The 27,356-nt window shown below is 46.2% G+C and overlaps 1 protein-coding gene and 1 long non-coding RNA gene across 2 annotated transcripts in view; one reads left to right on the forward strand and one right to left on the reverse strand.

The window, feature by feature from the left end:
- The first annotated feature begins 2,093 nt into the window (after positions 1-2,093).
- LOC308674570 lies at positions 2,094-20,542 on the forward strand. Its single transcript, XR_014027925.1, has 3 exons — positions 2,094-2,234; positions 6,170-6,264; positions 20,325-20,542. It is a non-coding gene; the product is annotated as an uncharacterized lncRNA (long non-coding RNA).
- The window catches only part of SCARB1 (scavenger receptor class B member 1), a 52,408-nt gene continuing 42,234 nt past the window's right edge, over positions 17,183-27,356 (reverse strand). Inside the window, exons 11-14 of the mRNA XM_081339163.1 lie at positions 24,430-24,576; positions 20,950-21,039; positions 20,292-20,440; positions 17,183-17,293 (exon numbers count right to left, since the gene is read on the reverse strand). Of these exons, the coding sequence (XP_081195289.1) occupies positions 20,336-20,440; positions 20,950-21,039; positions 24,430-24,576 (342 nt within the window). The 3' untranslated portion in view covers positions 17,183-17,293; positions 20,292-20,335. The remainder of the gene's footprint in view (positions 17,294-20,291; positions 20,441-20,949; positions 21,040-24,429; positions 24,577-27,356) is intronic.

Raw genomic sequence — 27,356 nt, forward strand, 5'->3', positions numbered from 1 at the left:
CCAGTCTTTCGTCCGCCTGTACGAAGGGAATGCAGGCACTAATGTGGGGGTTGTGGCTCCCCCGCATTTCTGCGAAAGCCCCTTCTATCTGGTCGCCCCTCCAAGGCGGCTCTTCGGTCCTTTAGGACCCCCCAGCGATGCGAATCTGGATGTGGAAGACGAGAGCCGTCCTCCAGACATCCATGACAGCTGGCTATTCCATTCCATTCCGTTCCGTTCCATTCTATTCCATTCCATTCCATTCCATTCCATTCTACAATCTTTCTATTCTATTCTATTCTATTCTATTCTATTCTATTCTATTCTATTCTATTCTATTCTATTCTATTCTATTCTATTCTATTCTATTCTACAATCTTTCTATTCTGTTCTGTTCTACAATCTGTCCATTCCATTCCATTCTATTCTATTTCATTCCATTCTATTCTATTCCATTCCATTCTATTCTATAATCTGTCTTATTCTATTTTTATCCTATCCTATCCTATCCTATCCTATCCTATCCTATCCTATCCTATCCTATCCTATCCTATCCTATCCTATCCTATCCTACCTTACCTTAAGGGTCACCCAAAGGGGAGGAAACCAAGCTTGTACAGGTAGTCCTCTATTTGCAACCACAACTGAGCCCAGAATTTATATTGTTAATAAGAACTTTGTTGAGTTTTGCCCCATTTTACGACTTTTCTTGCTGCAGTCGTTAAGTGAATCACTGCAGTTATTAGTTTAGTGACACAGTTGTTAAGTGAATCCGGCTTTCCCATTGACTTTGCTTGTCAGACGGTCGCAAAAACAGAACACGTTACCTTGGGACACTGCAACCATAACTATGAGTCCGTTGCCAAGCGTCTGATTTTTGATCACGTGACCCACAGGGGATGCTGCAGCGATTGTAAGTGTGCAAAACGGTCCTAAGTCCCTTTTTTCAGTGCTGCTGTAACTTCAAACGGTCGTTAAATGAACTGTTGTAAGTTGAGGACTACCTGAATTCCCCTTCCTCTGCCTTGCTTCTGATCAATAATCATAGTGATAATAATGCAGGCAGTCCCCTCACTTTTTTAGTGACCGTTCAAAGTTACAAGAGCACTGGGGGAAAAAGTGACTTAGGACCCATTTTTCACACTTACGACCGTTGCAGCATCCCCGTGGTCACGTGATCGAAATTCAGATGCTTGTCAACTGGTTCGTACTTACGACCGTTGCTGTGCCCCGGGGTCAAGTGATCCTCTTTTGCAACTTTCTGACAAGCCAACGGGGGAAGCCGGATTAATTTAACAACCGGGTGACTAATTTAACAACTGCAAGGATTCACTTAACAACTGTGGCAAGAAAGGTCCTAAAATGAGGCAAAACTCACTTAACAAATGTCTTGCTTGACAATAGAAATTTTGGGCTCAAGAGTGTCCCTATGTTGAGGACATCCTATATTTTGGCATCTTCAGCAACAACAACAACAACAACGACAAAATGCAGAGGAGAAGAACACCGTGCCGTTTGAAATCCGGATTCATCTGTTTAATCCAGATTCATTCCTTCAATCCTCCTTTTCAGCCTCCCGGTTTGAACTCAGAAGGGCCACAAACACAAAGCCAACAATTCCTCTCAGCCCTTTTGTGTTGATTCGCATTTCTCAAGCCCTCCGAGAGAGAGGCTGGTTTTTGCTAAAAGGATCTCCCCCACCCCGCCCCACCCCGCCCGGCTCTTAACACAGAAGGTGGCCAAACCATCTGGAAAAACAGAGAACGTGGCCTGCTCCGTCTGCCAAGATTTGCTTTAATCTTTCCCAAGCACCTTGCAAAAGTTGCAGGAGTTGCCCAGTTGCGCTCTGCTGCACCAATAAAAATAATAATAAAAATAAAACAACAGTACAAGTTGACAAAGGCAGGAAGTAGTGAAGATCAGATCTGTGAAGATCTGACCTGGAAAGTCAACACAACCCAGGTGGCTAGAAAGGCCCAACAGAGGCTTCACTTTCTTAGGATCTTGCGGAAGAACAGGGTAGAACAACGGCTAATGACCCTCTTTTATCGGTCTACTATAGAGAGCGTCCTCTCGTACGGTATCGTGGTTTGGTGTGCTGGTCTGACAGCCGCGGATAGGAAGGCATTACAGAGGGTGGTGAGCACAGCACAAGATATTGTGGGCTGTCCCCTGACACCGCTGGATGACCTCGCCAGGGCTCGTTGCCTTGGAAGAGTGAGGAAGATTCTCAGGGATGACTCACACCCTGGACGGTATCTCTTTACTCTCCTACCATCACGTAGGAGATATAGGAATATAGCCAGCCGTACCAACAGGCTGAAAAATAGCTTTTATCCGTGGGCTGTTAGGCTTTTAAATGGGACATAATCTTATGCAGAATTGACTTGGGAGGCCGGTGTGTGGTGTAGTTGGTTCACATAGTGTGGTGGAATGGAGGGTTTGTTGTCACTGTGTGTTGGGGGGAGAGAGCACGGGGGGGGGAGGCTCAGCTAATCTCAATGTACACATGTTCTACTTTGACAATAAAGGTTTATTATTAGTGATAATGAAACCCTTCCTATTTACGCTGCTGAGACACGCTGCTGAGACACGTTTTAAGGTGGAGAATGTCAGAGGGGCCTGGGTCTCAAGGCCTCTGGATCAGTCTGTTCTTTGGTTTGCCTAGGCGTCACAAACCCAACCAAAAGAAGGGAGGTGTTTCTTCAGAAGCTGGCTAAGAAGCAAGGGGACTTGCGAAGTTGGGTGCTTGCAATCACGAGGGTACCGATGGAAGAGGATGTTTGTAACTCGAGCGCTTGGTGGTTTTCTTGACCCAACTAGGTCACGTCATCAATACTAGAAGGCAATGGGGTCTGTAGAGTGGAGGAGGAGGAGGAGGAGGGCTGTGGGGTCCTTGGTTCTCTCTGAGCTGGGTGGTTTTCTTGCAGACATTTCATGACCCAACTAGGTAATACTATCAATGCTACAAGAAAGTGTAGTTGGAGGAGGAGGAGAACTGTAGGGTACTTGGCACTCTCTGAGCTTGGTGGTTATCTTCCAGATGTTTCATGACCCAACTAAGTAACATCATCAATGCTGGAAGGGAGTGTGGTTTGTTCCCTGTATTTACTAGCAGCTTTCCCTGTCGGTGTTGGTAACTAAAAGGCCACAACTCCTCCTTGCCACAATCAACACTAAGATAAGCAAAGGTTAACACCAAGATTAATACTAGACCAACAATCAAGCTGTAAACGGTGCCCCAATCAGGTCAGACAAAATCAGACAATCAAACAGTAAAGGGCCTTATCAAGGAACCAGCAAGAACTCCCCCACCAACCCTGACAGGGAAGCCACTTGTATATGAACAGAGAGCAAGGCCCATTCCCTTCTAGCACTGATGATGTTGCCTAGCTGGGTCAAGAAACGTCTGCAGGAAAACCACCAAGCTGAGAGAGCAACAAGGACCCCACAGTTCTTCTCCTCCTTCTCCATGAACCCCACATTCCCTTCTAGCACTGATGATGTTGCCTAGTTGGGTAATTTTATTTTATTTTATTTTAATTCCATTTATATCCCGCCCTTCTCCGAAGACTCAGGGCGGCTTACAAGCTTAGCAGTAGCCTTCATTCTATGTATATGCCTGCTTATTAGGGCTTTCGCCCCCCCCCCAAGCGGCATTATTACAAAGTCAGCTTATTGCCCCCAACAATCTGGGTCCTCATTTTACCTACCTGGGAAGGATGGAAGGCTGAGTCAACCTTGAGCCTGGTGGGACTCGAACCTGCACTAATTGCAGGCAGCTGGTGTTACTTAAGGAGGCATTAGCCCACTGCTCCACCAAGGCTCTTGTATGAAATGTCTACAAGCAAACAAGCAAGCTCAGAGAGCACCAGGAACCCCAGTCTTTCCTCCTCCTCCTCCTGCTCCTGCTCCTCCTCCTCCTGCTCCTCCTCCTCCTCCCCCTTTTCCTCCTCTCACTCCTCCTTCACCTCCTCCTCTTCCTCCTCCCATTCTGCAAATCACACTCCCTTCTAGCACTGATGGTGTTCCCTAGTTGGGTCATGAAATGTCTGCAAGAAAACCACCAGGCTCAGAGAGCACCAAGGAGCCCACAGTCCTCCTCCTCCTCCTCCTCCTCCTCCTCCTCCTCCTCCTCCTCCTCATCCCCCTTTTCCTCCTCTCACTCCTCCTTCACCTCCTCCTCTTCCTCTTCCACTCCGTAAATCACACTCCCTTCTAGCACTGTTGATGTTAACTAGTTGGGTCAAGAAACGTCTGCAGGAAAACCACCAAGCTCAGAGAGCACCAGGGACCCCAGTCTTTCTTCTTCCTCCTCCTCCTCCTCCTCCCTCCTTCTAGCACTGTTGATGTTACCTAGTTGGGTCAAGAAACGTCTGTGACAAAACAGTTAGCTTTTTTTTTAAGAGATGCTTTTCACAGCTCTCTAAAAAAGATGCTCGCTCTTTCTTCTGTTTCGCATCCTCCTCCACATCAAAATTTGCACCGTCTCCTTTGAGAAGCCTTCAGAGCCTGGTGGTTTCACAGTCCCAGGCTTGTCGGGGTTTTTTTTTCTTCCTTACAAACCCAGAAGTGGTTTGTCAAGATTGAAGTCGGTCCAAGCAGAAAAGGAAGTCACACATTAAAGGGGGAGGGTGCTTGTTTCCAAGCAGATGACCCAAATTTGTGCATATTTTTTTTTGCTAGCTAATTTTTTTTAACTGATTGATTTGCAAACTCATTTTTTTAAGTAGTTGCCATCTGTTGTCTTTTTTTAAAAGGGTGTGTGTGTGCGTGTGTGTGTGTCCGAATGCTTGCCATTTCAGAGCAATTGTCTTCTTCCTATTATTTTTATTATTATTATTATTAATAATATGCCTGAGCAGGAGGTTGGACTAGATCAGGGCTTTTCGACCGGTGGTACGCGTACCACTGGTGGTATGCGAGCACATGGCTGGTGGTACGCGGCGTTGCCTTCAGCAGCATGTTGGCGTGCGTGGATTGACTCTGAGCAGGGGGTTGGACTAGTGGACCTTCAAGATCCCTATTATTCTATGTTCTATAATTATCCAGGTACATTAACATAAATTCCAATAAATTTGGGTGCTCTGTCACTGGAGGTTTTTGAGAAGAGACTGGACAGCCATTTGTCTGAAATGGTTATAGGGCCATGGTGGCGAACCTATGGCAGTCATGCCACAGGTGGCATGCAGAGACCTCTCTGTGGGCACGCGTGCCATCGCCCCAGTCCTAGGCCTTCAGCTGGCTTTTTAAAACCCTTTTTGCTTTAGGCCTCCACCGCCGTGTGCAAAAAAAAAAGGTTCAATCAATCAATCAATTTCAACTTTTCGCAGGGAAAAAAAAACTTGCAAAGTTGGAATCAATGGATTGAACTTTTTAGTCCCACCCAGTCTGCCGTTACCACCACTGCCACGCCCACCCAATGGGCCACACCCACCCAATGGGCCACGCCCACCCGGCACCTGATGATACATAAGTGGGTTTTGGGTCGCAGTTTGGGCACTCGGTCTCTAAAAGGTTCGCCATCATGGTTATAGGCTCTCCTGCTTGAGCAGAGGCTTGGGCTAGAAGACCTCCAAGGCTCTGTCATCCCATTATCCAAAGGTATTAACTTGCATCCTTGTGAACACTGACGCATCTGAAATCCACAATCCAGCTGGTGAGCATGTTCCGGTGTTCCCAAGGCTGCTGGGACTGAGTCACCCTGACCAAACCAACCTCATAAAAGAGAGGATTATCATTTAGTAGTCCGGCTCCTGCTTGTGGCCTTCCATCTCTTGAAGGTCAGGCCAATAATTAATGCCTTAACCAACATCCCTGTTTGTTTGTTTGCTTGCTTGCTTCAAGGTCATCTTCTCCGATGCTCGGACTCTTCGCAGTTCTGGCAGAGTCCTCAGGTTTTCAAGCCAAGCTGTCGTTAACATTCTCTGATGGCAAAGTCAGCAAATGTCTGGCTTTTCCTTGGAATGAGCCTGCCTGCCGGAGAAAGCTTTGCTGTGTAATAGCAGACGGAATAAAGCCTCTGTGAGCCGTACAAGGAGTAGTAGGAGGCAAGGATTTAAAATGGGCAAGCATCAGTGCCAGATGTACTATCAACAGGACAGAACACAGGGTTAGAAAAAGTGGGGGATATTGTTCGGGTACTTGTCATTTTTCATCTTTTTTTTTCTTTTTTCCTTTTTTTACATAGCCTAGAGGACGCTGGCTGAGGAATTCTGGGAGTTGAAGTCCACAAGTCATAAAGGGGCCAAGTTTGAAGACCCCCTGCCCTAGAGGAAAAGCAAGGTAAGAATAAATGATAAAGAAACTGTGCATTTGGATTGAGAAATCAGGGAAGAGGAGGAACAGCAGGAAATTATACTAAACTGGTGTATACAAGCGATCCTTCATTTACAACCATTAGTTCGAAGTTACAATGGCACTAAAAAAAAAAGCGACTTAGGACCGTTTTTCACATGTACGACCTTTGCAGCATCCCCGTGGTCATGTGATTTGCACTCGGATGCTTGGCAACTGACTCACACTTGTGACAGTCGCCATGTCCCCGGGGTCCCGTGATTCCTCTTTTGCGACCGTCTGACAAGCCAGATTCACCGGGGAAAGCCAGATTCACTTAACAGCGGTGTTACTAATTTAACCACTGCAGCAGTTCGCTTAACAACCGTGGCAAGGAATTTAATTTAATTTAATTTAATTTAATTTAATTTTTATACCGCCCTTCTCCCGAAGGACTCAGGGCGGTGAACAGGGCATATCTTAAAACTACAAAAGTACAAAAGTTAAAAAAGAATTAAATTATTGCCCACAATAAAAACAATAAAATATATATATAAATATTAAAACCCTAAGTAATTCCCCATCAGGCCAGGCCAGCTTGTTCAAATAAATGGGTCTTTAACCCGCGCCGGAAGGAGCGGAGATCCGGTGCCATCCGGAGCTCAACCAGCAGCTGATTCCACAAAGCCGGAGCGCCCACAGAGAAGGCCCTCCCCCTGGGGGCCACCAGTCGACATTCTCTGACTGGAGGCACCCTGAGGAGGCCCTCTCTGTGGGAACGCACGGGGCGGAGGGGAGTCGACGCCGGCAGCAGGTGGTCCCCGAGGTATTCCGGACCCATGCCATGTAAGGAAGGTCATCAAACGGAGGGGAACTCACTTAACAACCGTCTCGCTTAGCAACAGATATGTTGCTGGTTGAGGAGTAGCCGTAAAGCCCTGCGTGTGGATCACACCAAGGCTCTGGATCATGCGCAATTATTTTTTTTTTGAAGTCTTCAACAGAGAGCCTCAGTTGCTCCAGGCACGACATAGGCGGCTGCAGTGGTGGGATTCAAATATGTAAACAACTGGTTCTCTGTGTGGATGCCACTTCCAGAAGACCATTCTGGGCCTGGGCAACAAAAAATTAGCTTCCGCTTCTGTTGAACTGGTGCAAACTGGCTGAATCCCACCACAGGAAGGAAGGAAGGAAGGAAGGAAGGAAGGAAGGAAGGAAGGGAGGGAGGGAGGGAGGGAGGGAGGGAGGGAGGGAGGGAGGGAGGAAAGAAGCAAGCAAGCAGTGGTGGGATTCAAATATGTGAACAACCGGTTCTCTGTGTGGATGCCGCTTCCGGAAGTCCATTCTGGGCCTGGGCAACAAAAAAATAGCTTCCGCTTCTGTTGAACTGGTGCGAACCGGCTGAATCCCACCACAGGAAGGAAGGGAGGAAGGAAGGAAGGAAGGAAGGAAGGGAGGGAGGGAGGGAGGGAGGAAAGAAGCAAGCAAGCAGTGGTGGGATTCAAATATGTGAACAACCGGTTCTCTGTGTGGATGCCGCTTCCGGAAGTCCGTTCTGGACCTGGGCAACAAAAAATGAGCTACCGGGTCTGCCGAAGTGGTGCGACCCAGCTGAATCCCACCACTCTGTTGGGTGGTTGCCAACAGAGATTGGGGGTGAGTGGGGGTGGGGGGCGGGAGGAGAGTTGTGTAGTTGGCTGCAAGCAACCCAGTTTGCATAATTCACAATTTGCTAACCGGTCCTAATCGGTGTCTTGGTGGGTCATCAAAAAGAAATAGGCTGTCGGCAAGACACCCTGTGCCTCCTCGCTTCAAAGCAGCCTCTGAAAATCTCATCGTCCACATCAGCTATTCCCAAGAGAGGTGTTTGTTTCCCCCCCCTCTCTAATCTCTCTTGCTGCGGGGGTGAATTTTCTCTTTAACCCCACATCACTGGGGATGTCATCATCCCCGGGATTAACAACGGAACATTATCTTGCACCGTGTTCCTGTAACATTTCGGCCCTACCACGGCCCCCGGGGGTGGGGGGGTGGGGGGATGAGTCAAAGGGACCAAGCAGTGAAGGAAAACGGCCGGTTCTGCTTTGCGTAAGCTTTTAAAGGCCAACCTAACAAGCTGTTGTGTTGTGGTTTTTTTTTTTGAAATAACATTTTATTAGTTTTTTTGAGTTTACAATTCATAAGTGCTTAGTAAACGTCTTGTCTGGGTCCATTTGTTTTACTTAACAATACATATTAAATTCCTAATCTCTACCCCGTTTTTTCTCCAGCCGTTGATAAAATACATTCCCCTACTTGAAAATAATCTCTTGTCTTCCTTTTCTTTAATCTTCACTGTAAGTCTATCTATCCATTTCTGCGCAGTCCAAGGAGAAAGCTGCTGTTTTGAACTTCCCAAGCTTATGGCCACAAGGTAGCCCAAAATTTCTGTCACTAAGTGAGACATTTGTTCAGTGAGTTTCCCCCCCCACACACCCTTTTTTAACGACCTTTCTTGCCACAGTTGTTAAGCGAACCGCGGCAAGTTGCTTAAGTTATTAATAGGCTTCTTAAGTGAATCACGGCTCCCCACTGCTTGTCGGAAGGTCGCAAAAGGGGACACTGGCAAACCGTCATAAATATGAGCCAGTTGTCAAGCATCTGGATTTTGGATCACATGATCACGGGGATGTTGCAATGGTCATGGTTTGGCTAGTCTAAAGAAAAGAAGAAATGGGTGCTCCATCACTGGAGGTTTTAAAGAAGAGACTGGACAGTCACCTATCTGAAATGGTATAGGGTCTCCTGCTTGAGCAGGAGTGGACTAGATGACCTCCAAGGTCCTATTCTATTCTATTCTATTCTATTCTATTCTATTCTATTCTATTCTATTCTATTCTATTCTATTCTATTCTATTCTATTCTATTCTATTCCATTGATGACATGATAGCAGTGTTCCAGTATTTGAGGGGCTGCCACAAAGAAGAGGGTGAGATTCAAGGTGCTGGTAATGACCTATAAAGCCCTAAATGGCTTGGGTCCGGAGCCTTGGTGGAGCAGTGGGCTAATGCCTCCTTAAGTAACACCAGCTGCCTGCAATGAGTGCAGGTTTGAGTCCCACCAGGCTCAAGGTTGACTCAGCCTTCCATCCTTCCGAGGTCGGTAAAATGAGGACCCAGATTGTTGGGGGCAATTAAGCTGACTTTGTAATAATGCCGCTTGGGGGGGGGTGTGAAAGCCCTAATAAGCAGGCATATACATAGAATGAAGGCTATTGCTAAGCACATTGGTTTGTGCTTAAATTGTAAGCCGCCCTGAGTCTTCGGAGAAGGGCGGGATATAAATGGGATTTAAAAAAAAATAAATCTAAGGGAACACCTGCTGCCGACATCATCTTCCCATTGTCCTGTGCGCTCCCACAGGGAGGGCCTTCTCAGGGTACCGACGGTTAATGAATGCCGACGGGTTATTCCCAGAGGAAGGGCGTTCTCTGTGGGTGCGCCTGCCCTATGGAACCAGCTACCCACAGAACCTAGGACTGCCCCCGACCTTCGCTCATTTCGCCGGGACCTGAAAACCTGGCTCTTCGATCTGTTTGGTCCAGACTGAGGGGTTTTTAATTTTAATTGGGTTTTAGATTTACTTTTGGGGCTTGAATTTAATTAATTGTTTTAATTGATTTTAATTTTTTGTATTTCATGGTTTTAACTGCCCTGTAAACCGACCTGAGTCCTACGGGAATAGGGCGGTATACAAATTCAATAAATAAATAAATAAATAATTCTCCAGAGCACCAGAAGACAAGTCAAGAAACAACGATTGGAAACTGACCAAAGAGAGAAGCAACCTGGAATTAAGGAGAAACTTCCTAACAGTGAGGACAATTAACCAGTGGAACAACTTTCCTTCCAGAAATCATGGGTGCTCCATCACTGGAGGTTTTTAAGAGGAGACTGGACAGTCACCTGTCTGAGATGGTATAGGATTGTCCTGCTTGAGCAGGGGGCTGGACTAGAAGACCTCCAGGGTCCCTTCCAGCTCTATTCTATGCTAAGGGTGAAAAATGGTTGTAAGTCACTTTTTTTCAGCACCATTCTCACTTTGAACAGTCACTAAATGAATGGTTGTAAGTCAAGGTCAACCTGTATACCATACTGACCCGTGTGTACATACACAAACACACACAAAAAGTGGGAGATTTAGTTACTTCACCATTGAGACCGTGTGTATGTATTGCTTGCCCAAATTTGAAATGCGTTTTATTGATCAAGGATCCTGCGGCCTCCCTTTCTTCTCCCTCTGCCAAGTGTATCCAGCCGGGCAGTTAATTGCTGGAAACGAACTTAGCAAATGCAAAATGCCATTTTCAGGAAAGGCCACTCTGCCAAAGGTCTTCCTGTCCTCTCCATCGCATTCCCCCCCTCCTTAATTGTCCCCAAAGTGATCTAACCTTTGAAAGCCATCGCTTAGTAAACCCACTCACTTTGTTGCATCTCATTGTGTCTCCGGGTAAGCTGGTGTGAAAACATAGCAGGGCTGTGTGCCAGTGCTGCAGAATGAATGGAATGGCATTCTGGAGCTGACAGTTTATAATAATAATAATAATAAAGTTGGAAGGGACCTTGGAGGCCTTCTAGTCCAACCCCCTGCTCAGGCAGGAAACACTATACCAATTCAGACAAATGGCTGTCCAGTCTCTTCTTAAAAACCTCCAGTGTTGGAGCATTCACCGCTTCTGGAGGCAGGTGGTTCCACTGGTTAATTGTTCTAACTGTCAGGAAGTTGCTCCTTAGTTCTAGGTTGCTTCTCTCCTTGACTAGTTTCCATCCGTTGCTTCTTGTCCTGTGATTTGGACATATCATTTCTAGCTGGTAGAAAGATTTTGTGTTCTTTTTTCTTTTTATAATATTCTTTTAACTTATCAAAGTATAAAATACAAATGAAAATGAAAACAGTAAGAAAATGGGGAAGAGAAAGAGGGGGAAAAAAGAAGAGTAGAGGGGGGTAAAAGAAAGAAAAGCTTTGCCTTCCTTTTAGCAAAGTAGAATATAATAATAGCAGGATAGAATAAATAAGAGCCTTGGTGGAGCAGCGGGCTAATGCCTCCTTAAGTAACACCAGCTGCCTGCAATGAGTGCAGGTTCGAGTCCCACCAGGCTCAAGGTTGACTCAGCCTTCCATCCTTCCGAGGTAGGTAAAATGAGGACCCAGATTGTTGGAGGCAATAAGCTGACTTTGTAAAAATGCTGCTGGGGGGGGGGGGCGAAAGCCCTAATAAGCAGGCATATACATAGAATGAAGGCTACTGCTAAGCTTGTAAGCCGCCCTGAGTCTTCGGAGAAGGGCGGGATATAAATGGAATTAAAAATAAAAATAAAAAAATAAAATAGCATTAGACCACCGGGCCAAAGTTACTGTCAGAATTAGTAGAGGGCCCGTCCCCTTGACATGACTTGTTCTCAAAGGACACGATAGCAGGCTTCCAGGATCTGAGGGGCTGCCCCAGAGAAGAGGGGGGGTCAACCTGTTCTCCAAAGCGCCTGAAGGCAGAACAAGAAGCAACGGATGGAAAGTAGTCAAGGAGAGAAGCAGCCTAGAACTAAGGAGGAATTTCCTGACAGTGAAAACAATCGATCAGTGGAACAGGTTGCCTTCAGAAGTTGTCTGTGCTCCATCACTGGAGGCTCTTGAGAAGAGATTGGGCAACCATCTGTTTGGAATGGTGTAGGGTTTCCTGCTTGAGCAGGGGGTTGGACTAGAAGACCTCCGAGGTCCCTTCCGACTCCATTATTCTGTTCTATTCTCCAAAGCAGCTAGGGCAGGAAAAAAAAAGGAGAAGCAACGGATGGAAACTAATTGAGAACCAACCTAGAACAAAGGAGAAATCTCCTGACGGTAAGACCAGTAAAACAGTGGAACAGTTTGCCTTCAGAAATTGTGGATGCTCCGTCACTAGCGGTTTTCAAGAAGAGATTGGACAGCCATTTGTGCTTGAGCCGAGGGTTGGACTAGAAGACCTGCAAGGTCCCTTCCAACTCTGTTATTCTGTTCTGTTCTCAGATCTGGACTCCATGACTCCCAGAGGGCAGATGGGTGGCCTTCTCCAGCCCAGTGCTGAAAGCCAAGTCCTTCTCAACAACACTATTCTTAACCCAGATCCCGCTAGAAAGCCGGTCTCAAGTTGTAAAGCTGAGACAGCTCAATGCTAATGCAATTAAGCCTTCCAACATTGCTGGAGACACAGGCGTTTCCTTAAAAGCTTCTCCGATGATAAATATGCTCAGTGTACAATGGAAATTGGGTCTTAATGTTTCTATGCAAGCTTCAGAACATTGACCTCACTTATTCTCTAGGCTGTCTCCAGGGCTCTTCACCACGGCTAAAGACGGATGGATTCAAACCACTCTCTCGTCCTCAAGCTTTTAACCTCTCCATGAAGATGACCGTTTAGGGCAGAGATGATGGTCAGAGCAACTCCGATTGTCTCCTAAAGGGGCTTGTGATTTAGACACCGCGGTGGGCACACTCTCCTTCAAGGTTGAGATGTCCATGAATTAATTTATTATGAGATCCTAATTACCAGATCACAGTGGAGCCTGATGCAGCTATTTGGGGCTGACTGTCTCTTCTGTCCACTGGAAAGACTTGTGTGCTTGACTCTAAAGTACCTTCTGCCCCCCAGTAAATTGGGTTTAATGTTTAATCATGGCTTATTGAGAGGCTGAGCTTGGAGAACAGGGCCTCCACCATCTGACACAATTGTGACTGTGGGATCTTTGGATCAAGATATCCCACTTTATCCCATGCAAGAGGCTGGATGGACTTTTCCTAACCCAGATGAATTCCTTGTATCTGTTTGTGCAATAAATTGAAATGTAAAATCACAATGCAACACCACCACCTAGTGGCCACATGACATATTGAGACCTGCATCAAAAGCTCAGAGTAAGAGAGTTGGAAGGGTCCTTGGAGGTCATCTAGTCCAGGGTTTTTCAACCTTTTCACCACTTTTAGGATATGGCAACATCCAAGTACCACCAGTCGCTTAGAAAGGTGTCAACAACTTGATGTCCCAAAAAAATATATGAAAAAAGTGATGAAGTACAGGTAGTCCTCAACTTACAACAGTTCGCTTAGTGACTGCTCAAAGTTACAATGGCACTGAAAAAAGTGCCCCTCAAGCCACAGCCGAGCAAGACACCTGCCTGCCTGCCCGCCCAGCAGCGCTCTTCCTCCTATCCAAGGTTTTCATTGTTGTGAGCATTTCTGTTGAGGATTGGCAGCGGGAGTGGGGAGGGGGGTGTTTGGTTTTTATTCCCCCCCCCCCGTGTGCTGGGTGGTTGCAGCAGGTTTTGGTCACTTCACATGACCCTGGGACACTGTGACCGTCATAAATATGAATCAGTTGCCAAGCATCTGAATGTAAATCACAAGACCCTGGGGATGATGCAGCATTCCAGCTGATCGGCGCTTCTTCTGGGCTCCGCAGAAGCGCCAGGATCAGCGCCAAGCTTTAGCTGGAGCCTGGCGCTGATCCTGGCGCTTCCGCTGAGCCCTGACAGCCCTGCAGCTCCAGCCGTCTCTCGCTCAGGCTTGTGCGGTGCTGCCACCGGTTCAGCTCATTCCCCTCCCCTGCTACCACTTTTCTAGGATGGTCGCGTACCACCTGCCAGGTGCCAATGTATAACAGGTGGTACCCGTACCACTGGTTGAAAAGCCCTGATCTAGTCCAACCTCCTGCCCAAGCAGGAGACCCTACACCATTTCTGGCAAATGGCAGTCCAGCCTCTTCTTGAAAGCCTCCAGTGATGAAGCTCCCACAACTTCTGAAGGCAACTTCTGTTCCATCGGTTGATTGTTCTCACTGTCTGGAAATTTCTCCTTATTTCTAGGCTGAATCTCTGCTTGATCAGTTTCCATCCATTATCCCTTGTCCGACCTTTGGGTGCTTTGGAAAATTAGGTTGACCCCCTCCTCTCTGTGAACCCCCCTCAAATATTGGAACACCACTATGTCTCCCCTGGTCCTTCTCTTCACTAGACTAGCCAGACCCAGTTCCTGTAACCGTTCTTCATATGTTTTAGCCTCCAGTCCCCCTAATCATCTTTGTTGCTCTTCTCTGCATTTTTTCTAGAGTCTCAACATCTTTTTTATAGTGTGGAGACTAAAACTGGTTGCAGTATTCTAGGTGTGGTCTTACTAAGGCTTTATAGCATGGCATTTGTCCCTCACGCAATCTTGATTGAATCCCTCTGTTAATGCAATTTAGGTGTCAACGCTGCTAACATTGGATGTTTTTGCATTGACAACAGATGGAAATGTAGCCATTTTTTCCCTTTTGCTTTTAGAGTTAGATGATGCTGGGAGGGGGGATGTGAATGAGAGTCCAGCTAGACATAACAACACTAAACGTAGCGTGAGAATCAAGGTTACTGAGCCCAAAGCTGATAAAGAATTGGCAAGCTGGAGAGCTGGAGAGGAAGCCCGCACACTTCAAACTAATTGGGGAATGTGATTTATGACTGCTAATTGGAGGAGGGAATTGTGCTTTGATACTACGTGCCCAGGCGAAGGGAATTCAGCTTTTGGCTTCAATTATGTAAGTGCCGATGCTATGCTACTCGAATAAAAGATCCTTTAAGGTAAACAATGCCTCAAAGTTCTTTTGAAGAGTTTCATCTGTCGGAACCAGGACATTAGGATTGCAGTAAACCTAGCTGTTAAAACTATGATATTTTCTCTCTTTAAAAATAAGAGTTGGACTCCCAAGGACTGGTGGCTACAATAAAACATCTGAAACACAAGACTAGAGCTTGTGGTAGACAAAAACACTCTTGACACAGGGACGGTGGAATTCCTAATCCAAGGACAGCACCCAGCTAGTTCTCAGCTTACCAATCTCTACTGGGACCAGAATTTCTGTTGCTAAATGAGTCACACCCAATTGTACCACCGATTTGCCATGTTGTTAAGTGAAACTGCAGTTCTTAAGTGAATCAAATGGTCATTAAGTTTGCCCCATTGACTTGCTCATAGGGAAGCAGATAGGAAAATCGTAAACAGTGATCTTGGGATGCTGCAACTGTTGGACAGATATGCGCCGGTTGCCAAGTGCCTGAATTTTGATCACATGACTGGAGACGCTGCTACGGGCGTAAGTGTGAGGACAGTCATAAGCTGAGGCCTACCTGTATTTGAGATTTCTGGTAACTCCTCATGGGCTTTTTGCTGAAAGGGGTGACCGTTTCTGGATTGCGCATTGATAAAGCTCAGTCTAAGTGAATAAAGGTTTTTAATTTATTTGCAATTTTCAAAGAGGATGAAAAATTACTATATTAGCTTGTGCTCAGCATGACGAAGGTGGAAGGTGATTTTTATTATTATTCACTTGGTTGCCTTTCTCTCGTTTTTTCTCTTCCTTTCGTTTTTCTGCACCTTCCAAACTTTTCTTTTTCTAGTTTCGTTTGTATTAGTCTTTATTATGTTTATTAAAAAAGGTGAATAATATTATTTGCTTCTTCTTTTTTTAAGAGCAGGGGCTTGCTGGAAAAGGCAGAATCAACTTTGGGGGTGCCAAAGTCTTCCCTGAAAGGAGATTCACGTATGGGTTTCAAAAGTTCACAGCGAAAATGTTTGTGCAAAGACACACACACACACACACACACACACACACCTGCCCCAATGTCTATTTCCAGCTGGTTTGGCTGGATGTTGTGCTGGTGCTTCTAAACAGTGATAGATTGTCCGCAAAAAAAATGTAGATCTGTTTCCAGGCCCAAACCAGTCAGGAACAGTTCATCTGCATCCACAAATCTGCTCTCATTTCATTTCGTCTTCATGTGCTGTGCGTGGGGCCAGAATTGAATGACCATTTGTGCAGCTCTTGTGTCAAGAAGGGAAAGAGACTACATTTAAAAGATCTTTTACAGACGCAACAGTCAAGACAGCTACGTGAATAGCCACACAGGTGAAGGGAATAGGAGAATGGCCCAGAGACACTGACCAAGGGGAGGGTCAAGAGAAGAGATTGCTTAGCCCACAGCTGCATAATGGGTGGAGAAGGGATTGTCTCTAGTTTCTTTGGCTGTAAAAGGGAAGGCTGTCATGGTTAAGTTAATGTCCTTGGGAGATGGAGGGATGAGATGGGCAGGAGATGACCAGGCTGAGCCCGAAGGAAAGGGGTCAAACGTGCCCTGAGTCCCTGCTTGCCCACAAGGATCTCTAAATCTAGCCCACCTTGAATTCCTTTCTTAACTCCCGTGAAAAATCCCCGTTAGTAGCTCATATTCTTGCAGCGAACTCTTAAGCTTGCCATAAATCATTAGGCTCGTTTGAACTGCCGGAATCTCTTGATTTTCCTGGCGCCTGAGAAGATGCTGCTGAGGGAAAAGTTATATAATAGACTGCTTAGCCCACAGCTGGATGGGTGGAGAGAGAGAGAGAGAGAGAGACACGCTCAGAAGCAGAGTCCTCCCAAATTTGGAGACGGGCAGGGGAGAATTGTGCTTTCCGGCTGGCAAGATTCTGTTGATGTGGCCTTACAAAAAAGCAGAATTAACTCAGCTGGTTGTGTTTCCTGTCTGGTCTACCTGGTAAGGCTGACAATGGAAGATCCCCTTTAAGAAAGGGACGAGAAGCTGGAAAAAAAAATCCAGGAAGGATGGGAATAGATTGGTGGCTTTGCTCGCCTCTCCAAGGGTCCTCCATCCGGGGTCTTCCAACTCAAGAGGTTGCTGTTGAGGTTCTTCAAATCTTGGCACGAGAAAAAACAACCTGGAGTAAGTAGGCAGGCTGCTTGGGACAGGAGTCCCAACTCCTTCCCCTGTGCAGCACAGTCCTCATGTTTCCAAGGGAGCCATCTGTTCCTTTTCATCCCCCCCCCCATCTGCAGTTAAACAGGGTTGATAAAAGAACTTGAGATCCTTCGTGAGAAGGAAATGAGGTTTATCTGGGTTTGCTGCTATTGTGAGGTGGGTTTGGGTCCTCCTGCAGAAGTGGGCTTGTTTCTGAAGCTTCCAGCCGGTTGGGCGTTTGCAAAGTCCCTTTTGCAGCCTTTCTCTGAAAAGAAGTCAGAAGTTAAGTTAGAACTGCACGGATGCTGAAATATGTGAGTTGGCTTGATCCTCAGCTGAGCCAACTTCCCATTCTGACCTCTCATCCTTTCCCACATTGATTCCTCTGCCCCTGAATTCTGTGGTTTAGCGTAGCCCAACCCGGTGTCCTTCAGAGATAATGGAACAAACTGAGATCATCCCATCATGGTTAAAAACTGGAGCATCGAGCTTTCTGCAAGTCTCCAGGAGAGGGGAAGATGATTTAACAGGTTGCACCTAGAGCCTTGCCTTCTCCGCCTATTGTTTAATTAAATACATCAAACCAAATCAGGTTTCATTGGGGTCAAGGCATTGGATTGGATTCAGACGGGCCACGGTTCGAATCTGGTTGGCGTCTATAAACCATTAAGTTACATCAATATTAATCACCTAAAGAGGAAAGCAAAATTTATTTCCTGTTTAGAGAAGAAAACTTTGCTCAATCTTTATTTTCCTGGTTTCTTTTCTAAGGGCCGGGGAAGGTCAACTATCCCTTATTCAAGGGTTCTCTTGAATAAGGTAGCAAACAGGCAGCGAGGGGTCCCTTGCTCTCATGGGTTTAAGGAATATGCCAAGTGGGTGAGCATCTAAAGTTCTCTCTCTCTGATGCAACGTAGAAACAATAAGGGAGAATATTTGTAGCACTGGGTTGAAATGAAGGGGTCCTTGGTGGTCTCTGAGCTGGGTGGTTCTCTTGCAGATGTTTCATGACCTGACTAGGTAGCATCATCAGTGCTAGAAGGGAGGGGGAGGGGAGGGGGAGGAGGAGAAAGACTGTGGAGTCCTTGTAGCTCTCTGATCTGGGTGGTTTTCTTGCAGATGTTTCATGATCCAAACTAGGGAACATCATCAATGCTAGGAGGAGGAGGAGGAGGAGGTTGATGACTGTAGGGTCCTTGGTACTCTCTGAGCTTGGTGGTTTTCTTGCAGATGCTTCGTGACCCTACAAGGGAACATCCCCAGTGCTAGAAGGGAGTGAGGTTTGCAGAGAGGAGGAGGAAGAAGACTCTGGGGTCCTTGGTACTCTCTGAGCTTGGTGGTTCTCTTGCAGATGTTTCATGACCCGACTAGGTAGCATCATCAGTGCTCGTTTGGGTAATGAAATGTCTGAAAGAAAACCACTAAGCTCAGAAAGCACCAAGGACCCCATAGTTGTCCTCCTCCTCCTCCTCCTCCTCCTCTCTGCAAATCCCACTCCCTTCTATCGCTGCTGATATTAAATGAGCCTTGGTGGAGCAGTGGGCTAATGCCTCCTTAAGTAACACCAGCTGCCTGCAATTAGTGCAGGTTCGAGTCCCACCAGGCTCAAGGTTGACTCAGCCTTCCATCCTTCCGAGGTAGGTAAAATGAGGACCCAGATTGTTGGGGGCAATTAAGCTGACTTTGTAATAATGCCGCTTTGGGGGGGGGGCGAAAGCCCTAATAAGCAGGCATATACATAGAATGAAGGCTACTGCTAAGCTTGTAAGCCGCCCTGAGTCTTCGGAGAAGGGCGGGATATAAATGGAATTAAAATAAAAAAAAGGGTCATGAAACATCTGCAAGAAAACCACCAAGCTCAGAGACCACCAAGGACCCCGTAGTTGTCCTCCGTCTCCTCTTCTCCCTCCTCCTTCCACTGCTGATGTTACCTAGTTGGGTCATGAAACGTCTGCAAGAAAACCACCCAGCTCAGAGAGCACCCAGGATCTTTCTGTGTTGTCAGGGTTTCCATTCTGAAGATGCGATGCCCTGCACAGGCAGAAGACTCTGGATAAACCACAATGCTTCTTTGCAATTTGCAGAATCCTTACCAACTCACTGCCACAAGATTGTTCCAGAGGCTTTATTTAGGGCAGGGGTCTTCAAACTTGGCCCTTTTATGACTTGTGGACTTCAACTCCCAGAATTCCTCAGCCAGCTTTGGCTGGCTGAGGAATTCTGGGAGTTGAAGTCCACAAGTCATAAAAGGGCCAAGTTTGAAGACCCCTGATTTAGGGAGTACAGGTAGTCCTAGATTTATGATTATAACTGAGCCCAGAATTAGAATCATAAGTCATGCTGGTCATAATAATAATAATAAGTTGGAAGGGACCTTGGAGGTCATCTAGTCCAACCCCCTGCTCAGGCAGGAAACCCTATACCATTTCAGACAAGTGGCTGGCCAGTCTCTTCTCTCTCTCTCATTAAGCGCGTCACTGATTTTATAACCTTTTTCGGGTGGCCATCAAGCAAATGCCATAGTAGTGAAGCAAACCTCTTCTGAAATGGATGCGGGTGTTTTTGTTTTTGATAGAAATCAGCTAGCTTCTGGCAACCCCCACCCCCACAAAACGTGACTGGGGGATGCTGCAAATAGCTGGAAATGCAGTCTTGTTGGCCAAGCACCCAAAATCTGATAATGGGACCGTCAGAACTTTGAATCTGAGTTGTAAGTAGCTTTGGGGAAGCCCGTTGTAACTTGGAATGGTGACCGGTCGTAAATCAAGGACTTCCTGTATCTTCCTTGTTTCTGATTGGGCAAAGTCACTCAGAGGTCTCTAAAGACCAGGAGTTGGGGGGCGGGGGGGGGGGGTCTTCAGCGTCACATGTACTCATCCTGCGAAATTTCATAAACGTTTTTTTTAGAAAGGAATGGGTTGTTAGTTGGGTCCTGAGAATTACACCATCTGAGGCTTAGCAAAAAGCAAGAAAACTCTGCGGATCGATTCTTACAATCTTTTCATTGGTCTATATCGAAAGATGGGGGCGCGGGGTGGGGGGGAGGGAGAAGTCAGCAGATTCAAGTGGTTGTTATATGGGGAGGAATGAGTGAGGCAGTGATAAAAGTTAGGGGGCCACAAAAAAGCAGAAGCCATTGGATAAGATTAGCTGAAACATTTTTAAAGCAGCGAGCCATTCCATCAGCCATTTTAAAACCCGGGGTTTTAAAAGTAAGTCAAGCTACCTTTTGCTGGTATTGTTAAACGCGAATTTGACGTTACCTTTTGTGTTTTATTATTTTTTTTGTTTTTCAGATCTCCGCCTATTATTTCATCTCCATCCACTGCAAGCTGGCTTTTTTCCTGGAGGCATGGATTGCCCCTCTTGGTGCTGAGTTTTTATTACTACGCCAAAATAAAAAGCTTTTTCCCTAGAAAATAATTAGCCTGGTTTAAATCAGTTTAGGCTAGAGTTTTAGGACATTTACGTTACTGATCGAAGACAGGAAGGAAGGAAGAAGTGAATGGTTTTATCAATTAGATTATGCTCTTTTTAAATTAGCTTTAGGAGATCAGAGGACTTGTTCATCCTAATTTAAAAACACGCTTAAGTTTATCATTTTAAATATGATTTAAAATTGATTTAAGAAGCGAATTATTGTTAAAACATGGAGGTGTGCTACATATCTTCAATCAACTGAGTGCCAGGCAGGTGGGCTGAAAGCCATGCTACAAAAAACACAAGAGTTATACAAACATTCACAATTTTGCACAGTGAACAAACGTTGCTAGTGTTGTGACAAGACTCCTATAACATTCAACAGATGAGTTAGGGAAGCTTGCAATGTTTTGTTTTGAGTAATGCAAGAGAGATCAGAAAAGGGGAATTCTCCGTTAGACATCTAGCTTTTTCAAAGCGATCCACTGAAGGATCTCTTACCAATGGGCCATGATACCCATAATTAGTGCCCGGTTTAGGTGGGATCTGTATGGCAACTGGCCGATCCTTCTGCTGTGACAGATACAACGTCTGTTGAGAAAGTAAACAGGTCCAGTGTGAACACCACACGAAACCCGGGGACAAGCTTTAGAAGAATGGGCTCTGCTTTCTAACCTGATCTTCTGATCCAGTGGAGAAACGACTTGCAGGTAGCCAGGTTTAATCGGAAAGATTCAGAAGCCTGCAGGAAGCCTCATAAAGCTTGAATAACAGAGTTGGAAGGGACTGTATAGGACAGATCATCTAGTCCAATCCCTCCACCCAAGCAGGAGACCCTACAGCAGGGGTGTCAAACTCAATTTCATTGAGGGCCGCATCAGCATTGCGGTCGCCCTCAGGGGGCCGGGTGGGTATGGCCTGGGTGGGCGTGGCCTACTGGGTGGGCGTGGCTAGAGTGCGTATGGCCTACTGGGTGGGCGTGGCCAGCTCTACATCGTTTGCATCAAAGGTGCCTATGGGGGCCTGGGCAGGAGTGGGACAGATCTGAGGGTCTCTGGCAGGAGGAGGGTCTCTGGGCCAGGGCCAAGGCAGTGGGGACCATTCCCTCACTGTTTCCAGGATGGCTTCGCGGGCCACATGAAACCACTTCGCGGGCCGGATCCGGCCCCCGGGCCTTGTGTTTGACATGTCTGCCCTACACCATTCCAGATAAGTCTCTCCTTGGAAGCCTCCAGTGATGAAGCTCCCACAACTTCTGAAGGCAACTTCTGTTCCATTGGTTGATTGTTTCCGCTGTCAGGAAATTTCTCCTTATTTCTAGGTTGAATCTCTCCTCGATCAGTTTTCATCCATTATTCCTTGTCTGGCCTTCAGGTGCTTTGGACATAGGTTGAAAAAAAACCCCTCCCCTCTGTGACAGCCTCTCAAATATTGGAACACTGCTATCATGTCTTCCATGGACCTTCTCTTCACTACACTAGCCCAGTTCCTAAAGCCGTTCTTCATGTATTTTAGCCTCCAGCCCCCTAATCCTCTTGTTTGCTCTTCTCTGCACTTTTTCTAGAGTCTCAACATCTTTTTTTATAGTGTGGAGACCAAAACTGAATGCAAAACTAATGCCCACCCCATAACATTCTGTGACTGGACTAGGTATGAATGATGGTGCCTCTTTTTTCCACAATGCCCAAAGCAGGCCACCAGCATGGAAGCGAGAGGTTTCCAACAAATGAGCTGCTGAGATTATACCCCATTGCAGAACAGAGAACAACAGAGTCGGGAGGAACCTTGGAGGACTTCCAGTTCAACCCCCTGACGAAGTATGTGCAATACTGTTGACTCAGCCTCATAGGAGATCAGATGCCATGGGGGGAGTTTCTTGAGGCCATTAGATATAACTTGTGACTTTTAGATACAACTTGTGACTGTGGGGACTTGCAACTTCCAGAGGAGGAGGAGGAGGAGGAGGAGGAGGAGGAGATGTTGAGAAACACCATCGTGAATGAGTCAGGTTGACCCAGTGGTTAGAGGGCAGGCTAATTCTGCTGACTGCGGCTGCCAGCAGTTCGGCAGTTCGAGTCTCACTGGCTCAAGCTCAACTCGGCCTTCCATCCTTCTGAGGTCGGTAAAATGAGGACCCAGATTCCTGGAGGGCAACAGACTGACTCTGTAAACTGCTTAGAGAGGGCTGTAAAGCACTGTGAAGCGGTATATAAGTCTAAGTGCTATTGCTATTGCTCCTTCCTTCCTTCCTTCCTTCCTTCCTTCCTTCCTTCCTTCCTTCCTTCCTTCCTTCCTTCCTTCCTTCCCTTCCTCCCTCCCTCCCTCCCTTCCTTCCTTCCTTCCTTCCTTCCTTGGTGCACAGTGGTTAGAATGCAGTATTGCAGGCTAACTCTGCCCACTGCTAGCAGTTTGATTTGGCCAGCTCAAGGTTGACTCAGCCTTCCATCCTTCCGAGGTCGGTAAAATGAGGACCCAGATTCTTGGGGGCAACAGACTGACTCTGTAAACTGCTTAGAGAGGGCTGTAAAGCACTGTGAAGTGGTATACAAGTCTAAGGGCTATTGCTAGTGCTAAATCAGCACCAACTGCAGACTGTAAAGCAGAGCTGCTTCTCAGGGGTTGCAACGAGTTTTTTTAAAAAAAGCCAGATGAACTCTTACAGGCTTCCAAAAATCGTAACTTCTTATCTGTCGAGAGAAGGGGGAAACTGCCTATTACGTAGGGCACAATAAAATGGATTGTTCCTCCAATTATTTGCAGGCAGTCCCCGGTTTATGACCACAAGTGAGCCCAACATTTCTGTCGTTCAGTGAGACATTGATTGAGTTTTGCCCCATTTTACAAAGTTTCTGGCCACAGTGATTTAGTGAATCACTGCAAGTGTTAAATTGCTGGAGGTAATCACTGGAGGTTTTTAAGAAGAGACTGGACAGTCATTTGTCTGAGAAGGTATAGGGTCTTCTGCTTGAGCGGGGGGCTGGACTAGAAGACCTCCAAGGTCCCTTCCAGCTCTACTCTACTCTACTCTACTCTACTCTACTCTACTCTCTACTTTATTCTATATTCTATTCTATTCTATTCTATTCCATTCCATTTTATTCTATTCCATTCCATATTTTCTATTCTATTCTATTCTATTCTATTCTATTCTATTCTATTCTATTCTATTCTATTCTATTCTGTTGGACTGCAACTTGGGAGAGTTGTACGGTGTTTCTCATATTGCCTAGCCCTAGGGAAAAAAAATTCAACAGGAAGGAACAGTCTGCTGGAAGGCTGTTTTGATGGCTGCTTCAAAAATACAACCTCAGCTTCCGAGTCACAACTGGCACAAAAACTGCTTCTTCTTCACTTGACGGCTCTGGATCTGGCCATTTCTCAGGAAATCTTCCACAATCTTCTCTTTGAGGGACACCTTGGATCTTGTTAAGCTTTCTGGCTGAGATACCTTCTAATCCACTGGGAGATCCATAGCTGACTCCTGTTTTCCCGGTGGCCTTGAACCAAAGTGGAACTTCAAGGATGAAGCTCTTCTCCTTGGACGGGACCACCTCGTTTCTAAGAGAAAGAGTTGGCAGCTCAAACTGGCTAGGCCAGGGGTAGGCAACCTCGGCTCTTTTATGACTCATGGACTTCAACTCCAAAGAGCCGAGGTTGCCTACCCCTGGGCTAGGCCCAGAAGGAGGATGGCACACGCAGCCTGTAGAAAACCAACTCTAGGTGGGAGGGAACGAATGCGAATTATCGCCATCTCACTGAAACCTCGGAAGGAGAAGTTCAGCAAGAGCCATGTTGTCCAGTTTTGCTGACCCTCAGCTCCAAGTTTCTTGTTTGTTTCCTTAAAAAATTGCTTTCTGTGCAAGTTAAGAAGAAGAAGAAGAAGAACGAGAATAGCATTTGGATGAAGTAATGGTCTGACTGGCGGCAGAGAAAGATCACAAGGATGTAGAAGAACAAAGAAACAGGTCACTTGATGCCTACCTTGCTCCTCAACCCGACTGAGCCAGCTGCTAAGAAGAGAAGTCCTCCCAGTCCCATCAGGCAGTACTTCAGGTATTCCAGCAATGAAGGGAGGATGATCAGATGGGTATAGTAATCACTAAAAATATCTCCTACAATCTCCCCGCTCTGTTCAGAAGAGAGAAACAAACAGTGAGTAATTCTAGTTCCCCATAAGATTTTATTGCCTGCATCGAAGAGGCAGGATTCTTAGCAGAGTGGGAGAATGTGGCTGAAACGAAGGAAGGAAACAATCAGCGTCCAGCTTGCTTTCCGTGGTTGTGGGTGTGTGAGGGGCCCATTCTGTGTGGGTCTTTCCCCCTTGTCCATCCGACCTCATCCCTTGGCAAAGGGGCAGAGAGTTTCTCTGCATCTAATTCTCTCTGCTTGACGAAATTGTCCTTCCAGCCCCCAACGTCCGCTGCCCTGCGGTCCCCTTTCGCTCGGATTTGGTCTTGAATGCTCATGTCCCTTCTGTGACATCACAGCAGGTTAACCAATGACAGACCAGAGCTGCTTCTCACCAACACCCCCAAACTTTCCTTCAGAGGGACTTTTATTTTCTTGTCAAGCGGGAGTATAAGTCACAGTAAAATTCAGCTGCCAAGTGTGAAATAAATCATTATCAAAAAAACAACAACCCAAAATAGACTATTGTGCAAAATTATCAATTTAAGAAATGAACATTTAGAGGGAGGGAAGGAAGGAAGGAAGGAAAGGAGGGAAAAGTGGAATGGATGGAGGAAGGAGGAAAGAAGGTGGGAGGGAGGGAAAAGAAGGAAGTCAGGCACGAAAGGGGGAAAAGATGGATGGAGGGAGGAAGGAAGGAAGAAAAGGAAGAAATGGAGGAAGGGAGGGAAGGAGGAAGGAAGGAAGGAAAGAAAGGAGGAAATGGAGGGAGGGAGGGAGGGAGGGAGGAAGGAAGGAAGGAAGGAAGGAAGGAAGGAAGGAAGGAAGGAAGGAAGGAAGGAAGGAAGGAAGGAAAACCTGATTAATGCAAACTATATACACCCTTCCCCTTCATGGATTACTGCCTTGTCGTGGCGAAGGGGCTTGCGTAATTCAATGAAGCTATGAGCTATGCCGTGCAGGGCCACCCAAGACGGACAGGTCATAGCCGAGAGTTCTGACAAAACGTGATCCACTGGAGAAGGAAATGGCAACCCACTCCAGTATCTTTGCCATGAAAACCCTATGGACAGTACCAAAAGGCAAAACGATATGACGCTGGAAGATGAGCCCCTCAGGTCGGAAGGCGTCCAATATGCTACTGGGGAAGAGCAGAGGGCTAGTACTAGTAGCGCCAGAAAGAATGAAGCGACTGGGCCAAAGCCGAAAGGACGCTCAGCTGTGGATATGTCTGGTGGTGAAAGGAAAGTCCGATGCTGTAAAGATTTTTTCTCCATAGGAACCTGGAATGTAAGATCCATGAATCAAGGAAAGCTGAACGTGGTCAAACAAGAGATGACAAGACTGAACATCCACATCTTAGGTATCAGCGAACTAAAATGGACAGGAATGGGTGAATTTAATTCAGATGACCATCAGGTATACTACTGCGGGCAAGAATCCCTCAGAAGAAATGGAGTAGCCTTCATAGTCAATAAAAGAGTAGGAAAAGCAATACTGGGATACAATCCTCAAAATGACAGAATGATCTCAGTTCGAATCCAAGGCAAACCATTCAATATCACAGTAGTCCAAGTCTATGCCCCAACCACCGGTGCTGAAGAGGATGAAATTGACCGGTTCTACAAAGCCCTACAGCACCTTATAAAACTAACACCAAAAAATGATGTCCTTATCATCCTGGGGAATTGGAATGCTAAAGTAGGAAGCCAAAAGATAACCGGAATAACAGGCAAGTTTGGCCTTGGAGTACAAAATGAAGCAGGGCACAGGCTGATAAAAATTTGTCAAGACAATACAGTGGTCATAGCAAACACTCTTTTCCAACAACCCAAGAGACGGCTCTACACATGGACATCACCAGACGGTCAACACAGAAATCAGATTGTCTATGTGCTCTGCAGCCAAAGATGGAGAAGCTGTATACAGTCAGTAAAAACAAGACCAGGAGCTGACTGTGGCTCAGACCATGAGCTTCTTGTTGCAAAGTTTAGGCTTAAATTAAAGAAAGTAGGGAAAAGCACTAGGCCAGTCAGGTATGAACTAAATCATATCGCTGATGAATATTCAGTAGAGGTGACAAATAGATTTAAGGAATTAGATCTGATAGACAGAGTGTCTGAAGAACTATTGTACAAGAAGTAGCAACTAAAACCATCCCACCCAAAAAAGAAATGCAAGAAAGTAAAATGGCTGTCTGAGGAAGCTTTGCAAATAGCTGAGGAAAGGAGGGAAGCGAAAGGCAAGGGAGAAAAAGAAAGATACACCCAATTGAATGCAGAATTCCAGAGAATAGCTAGAAGAGATAAGAATGCCTTCTTAAATGAACAGTGCAAAGAAATAGAAGAAAACAATAGAATAGGGAGGACTAGAGATCTCTTCAAGAAAATTGGAGAGATGAAGGGAATGTTTCATGCAAAAATGGGCATGATAAAGGACCAAAATGGCAGGGACCTAACAGAGGCAGAAGAGATTAAGAAGAGGTGGCAAAATTACACAGAAGAACTATACAAGAATGAGCTTAACGTCCCTGATAACCACGATGAAGTGGTCACTGACCTCAAGCCAGACGTCCTAGAATGTGAACTGAAATGGACCTTAGGAAAGCTGAGCAACAACAAAGCTAGTGGAGGTGACAGTATTCCAGCTGAGCTATTCAAAAGACGATGCAGTAAAAGTGCTACACTCAATTTGCCAGCAAATTTGGAAAACTCAACAGTGGCCACAGGATTGGAAAAGATCAGTTTACATTCCAATTCCAAAGAAAGGCAGTGCCATAG

This window comes from Vipera berus (assembly GCF_964194415.1).
Source record: "Vipera berus genome assembly, chromosome: 14".
Taxonomy (NCBI): Eukaryota; Metazoa; Chordata; class Lepidosauria; order Squamata; family Viperidae; genus Vipera; species Vipera berus.